We start from the raw sequence: 4,293 nt of genomic DNA, 5'->3' as shown, positions 1-4,293 counted from the left end.
CTGTCGACATATCGGCTGCGAGATCGGGGGTGTGCTCCAGCCAGGACTTCACCTGGAGAGGATGATATCCCAGCATAAGTGTTTGGATGACTCCATTGATATTCATTATCCGGTCGATAGTAGCGAGCTGAATTTTCCGATCATATATTCCGTTCACCAAACCCAAGACATTGATGACTTTCGATACTACACGTTGAAACGTTTGCATACGTTCTTCGTCTGTTATATTCTTACCATTCCTCGCACGAAGGCGATCGAGGCCACTGCCGTGAATTCTCCACTGAGCAATAGTGCCCGACATTGACTCTGGTTCCTCGTGCTGGGATCTATGTGCGGGTATCGAGAGTACGGCTTCAGCCGTAAGACTGGCGAGAAGAAGAGAGAGGAGATACTGGAGGCGCATAATATCGTTTGTTGCACTGGACAAAATCTTCCCGGAAACTGGATAGTCGGCTCCAAAGCTTCTTTATGTAATGAATTGGTTTTCGAGGCATGATCGAAAGACAGAAGTGGCAGATCGTTTTTCCGGATCTGTTTTACAAAATTAAGTCCTTACCTGAATGATGGGAGGAAAGATTGTGATCGAATCTTAAAGTAGAAACATTTCGAGTTTGTTCGTAAGGGGAAAAATCAGAGCGATTACTATTCATAAGAAGCATCTGCAAATTAGTGATAGTACTCAAATATTACATAGCATACATATAAATTTCAAAATTAATAATTTAAATACATCTAAAAAACCAAAAAAAGAACTTTCCTTAAGCAGACTTGCACAAATTACTATATTTTAGTAGTTAAAGTACACTAGAAGACTTTGCAGACACACTCGCATTACATACGAGAACTTTAAGCAGACTTGCGCAAATTACTCTTGTACTATATTTAAGTAGTTAAAGTACACTAGAAGACTTTGCAGACACACTCGCATTACATATTTAGTTCAGATCTACGAGACGAAAAATGAGGTGTAAAAGCACTTTAATACCTGGTGACATCCTGTGACGAATCAGATTAGATTCTTTGAATGTTGATCCGGCAAGTTTTTGTCTCATAGTCACGAAAGATGGGGCTTATCCGATTGACGACAATCGCTTTTTACACATCTGAAACAGTTGACACTTGGTGTTAAATCGTCAGCGTCAGTATTCCAAGCAAAACGACGTGGCCGTTCCAAACAACATTGACGCTGCTTCAAAGCAAATATGAGATTTCGTCACTTAATGAAGAACGCATACTTCAAGAGATTTATGTTGTATGCAAGAATACATCGTTGCAATTGTTGATGCTCATTATTCTTATCGATTAGGATAGGAGGTGACCTTTCTCTTATAGTGTAATGGCCACACGTATTTTGTATGCAGGGTGGGTCACACAAGATGGTGTGACCAGAAAATCTTGGTTCGAATCTGAGAGGTTATTAAATAACAAGTCTGTGGGATAACACAATGATGTGGCTACATCGTAACAAGCTACCACTAGTTATGCATGTTAAAATTAAATTTTACTATTTAATTAGGAAAATCTAAGGTTTTAGATATTTGCGGCTCTGCCGCAAATAAAATAAAAAATAAATAGTTTCAAAATTGAATAAAAAAGTACACTTGCCTTGAAGGTAGCAAATTGCGATGCGCTACACTCGTACTGGTTCTGGTATAGAGTGTAAGGTCAGTGACCTTAGCTTAGCTTCCTTTGAGCAAAGAGCTACGACAGCCCCGCTACAAATAGTGCACGTAGTTTGAAGTTTTGGGGAGCCTAAAAGCGATGCTGCACCAATCACACCGCCCAACAATTTCACAAGTTAATTTACAGGAATGGTTACAGCCTCCAGACAGGACTAAAATGAAGAGGATATCAATAGGCGAAGTCATTCATGTTTTATCCAAGGCTATTGTCTTGACAGACAAAAGTGAGCAAGAAAAACGTTAGCATGTTATCAAACATAAATTATTAACGTTTCCGAAGAAACAAGACATGTTTGCTGAGAAGCAGCGCAGTCTATGTTCATGTATTCAAAGATGTTAATTCAAGGATAGTGGGTACAACCGCCCCCTGGACAGCGAAATTGTCTCATTGGTGTCCACCAAAAGGCAAGTGACGGTCAGCACTCGCGGAATTTCGCAGAAGCTTAAGCCATGTCTTAGATTGATGGTGACGAGGCGCCAGTCAGTGATATATGGCAACTAGAGTCGTTGGTGATCCATACATCTGTCTAGGCCTTGTATGTCTCACTTCCATTTTTGCGCCGTTCCCATCAGTGTCCTCTCTTGCTAGTTTCTAAATTATGAGCACAAATTTGCTCACGAAAAGTCCTGATGACATTTTCAAGGATGACAGCTACTTTCTGTGGGAGTCCGCTATCCGCATGACTCTAGCACGGAAGAAGTTGCTCTTCCATCTCGAGATAAAGCTCGAGAATACTTCGGCGCAGGCAACTACCGGGTGGAAGACTGCCGACCTGAACGGGCTGGACATCGTTGCAAAAAAGTTGATTACTTCTTACCAATTAATGATTCTAAATGCGTTGTCTGCTGCGGAGGCGTGTGGACGATTTTGCGCGTGTTCCACGTCAAACGAAGCTTTCACAGCCGTGTCCAATTTTGCAAGAGACTCCATGAGTTTGTGATGGCCCCTGGTGACGATATTATGGAGCTTCTACTGAAATTCGATGAATTTGCAGCGGTCTTGCTGCTGTCGGTGACGAGAGTAAGGTCGTTGAGCGCTTGGTGATTTTTCTCGGTAGTCTGTCGGCTAAATATGAATGTATGGTGAAGATTATCGAGGCCCGCGGCTGATGTGAGTATGATACGCTCTAGAAGCAAAAATTAGGAAGCCTTCAATTTGTTGATGATGCGCGGCATGTTTCGTGATCGCCGTGGTGATTTTGCTGGTCAAGGTCGTAATAATGGACGCGATGAGTCGTCGAGCTAGTTCCTCATTCGGTGATTTTCTACTACGCTGTTAGTGCAACAAAACTGGTCACAAGTGTCCGGTGCCCAAATAAGAAGAGTGTGACAGATGACTTTATGTTTTTTTTATCTGGCGGTGAAGATTTTAATAATGTGTGGAGATAGAACCGCGGTGCGAGTTCGCACCTGACTTTTTATCGAGATAATTTCGAAGCATTTTGCTTTATTGTTGATAGAATGGATATCTTGATGGCTAGTTGTGATCGGCTTTCGGTGAAAGGGGTCACTTCTGTACGCTTGGGTTTGCAAAACGGACGAAGAGCCGTGATTAGAGATGTATTGTACTTCCCCGGCCTCGATCGTTAAATATTGTCGGTTTTCGCGTCAGCGATACAGGTAGCTAAGGTCTGCTTTGGACTTGGTGAGTGCGCGGTGCTATTCAAGGGAGAATTGATTGCGGCGTCAAGAAGTTGTTGCGCTGAAGTCGGTCACGGTATACTGCGAGAGTTATGCTCGGTGAGTATCCACTGATCAATCCTTTCTGCGACATACTCGCCTGGGCCATGCAGATCAAGATAAAATTGTGTCATGGTCCACTGTTGTGAGTGTTACTCCCATGCTCAAGGTCCATTTGGCTCATCGGTACTGTGCGAGGGTTGTGCATGTGGAACATTGACAATGACAATGATTTCGCAGCAGTATGATTAAGACTCGGGCATCACAAGAGATTGTTCACAGTCATTTAGTGAAATTCATGGAAGTGAAGCCTCAAGATGGGCTCGATTCATCGTGGTGTAATTTGATGAGTGAACTCGCCACGTTTAAATGTACTTAATGAAGGCCAAGAGTGAAGTCCTAGCTCACTTCAAGGAGTACAAGTCGCTCATGGAAGGTCAAGTGATCGCCTGAATATGATACATCCAGACAAACAATGGTAGTGAATATCACAACAAGAAGTTCAGTAACTTGAGCGTGGCCCATGAAGTTATACACTAGAGCAGAAATCCCTATACTCCAGCAGACCGGCAGGGCAGTCCGGCCCAACTGATCAATCGCTGAGATGGACCGCTCTATGCTATATATACATCTACCGAGGACGTGGTGCAGCGGGGCTGCCGTAGCTCTTTTACCTAAAGTCGGTGGCTGTCGTTCTATACTCAGTACGAGTGCAGCGGATCAGAAATCACTTACTTTAAGAGTAACTTTAACCTTTGGCCAAGACTAATGAACATTCCGTCTAAATTGTAGCTTGTAATTCTCAGTTTCATCTGCATCGGAGCCGCCTAAATCTAAAACTATAGGTTACCTATGCAACGGGGTTACATGTACCTTGGTAACAGGGGGGGGCACACGAGGTGGGCATGATGTGACTGCACTCAAATAAGAT

At 43.1% G+C, this 4,293-nt stretch overlaps 2 protein-coding genes across 2 annotated transcripts; one reads left to right on the top strand and one right to left on the bottom strand.

The window, feature by feature from the left end:
- Positions 1 to 230: 230 nt before the first annotated feature.
- PHALS_05591 (uncharacterized protein) lies at positions 231 to 494 on the bottom strand (the record flags this gene model as incomplete). Its single annotated transcript, XM_024719160.1, has 2 exons — positions 231 to 326; positions 393 to 494. 2 exons carry the CDS (start codon positions 492 to 494, stop codon positions 231 to 233), a joined length of 198 nt encoding a protein of 65 aa, XP_024584486.1.
- Positions 495 to 2,281: 1,787 nt separating this feature from the next.
- PHALS_05590 (uncharacterized protein) lies at positions 2,282 to 2,792 on the top strand (the record flags this gene model as incomplete). Its single annotated transcript, XM_024719159.1, has 2 exons — positions 2,282 to 2,619; positions 2,678 to 2,792. The coding sequence occupies 2 exons, from the start codon at positions 2,282 to 2,284 to the stop codon at positions 2,790 to 2,792; spliced, it is 453 nt and encodes a 150-aa protein (XP_024584485.1).
- Positions 2,793 to 4,293: the final 1,501 nt, after the last annotated feature.

Source organism: Plasmopara halstedii (genome assembly GCF_900000015.1).
Source record: "Plasmopara halstedii genome assembly, contig: Scaffold_2904, whole genome shotgun sequence".
Lineage (NCBI taxonomy): Eukaryota > Oomycota > Peronosporomycetes > Peronosporales > Peronosporaceae > Plasmopara > Plasmopara halstedii.
This window is presented reverse-complemented; position numbering and strand designations above follow the sequence as displayed.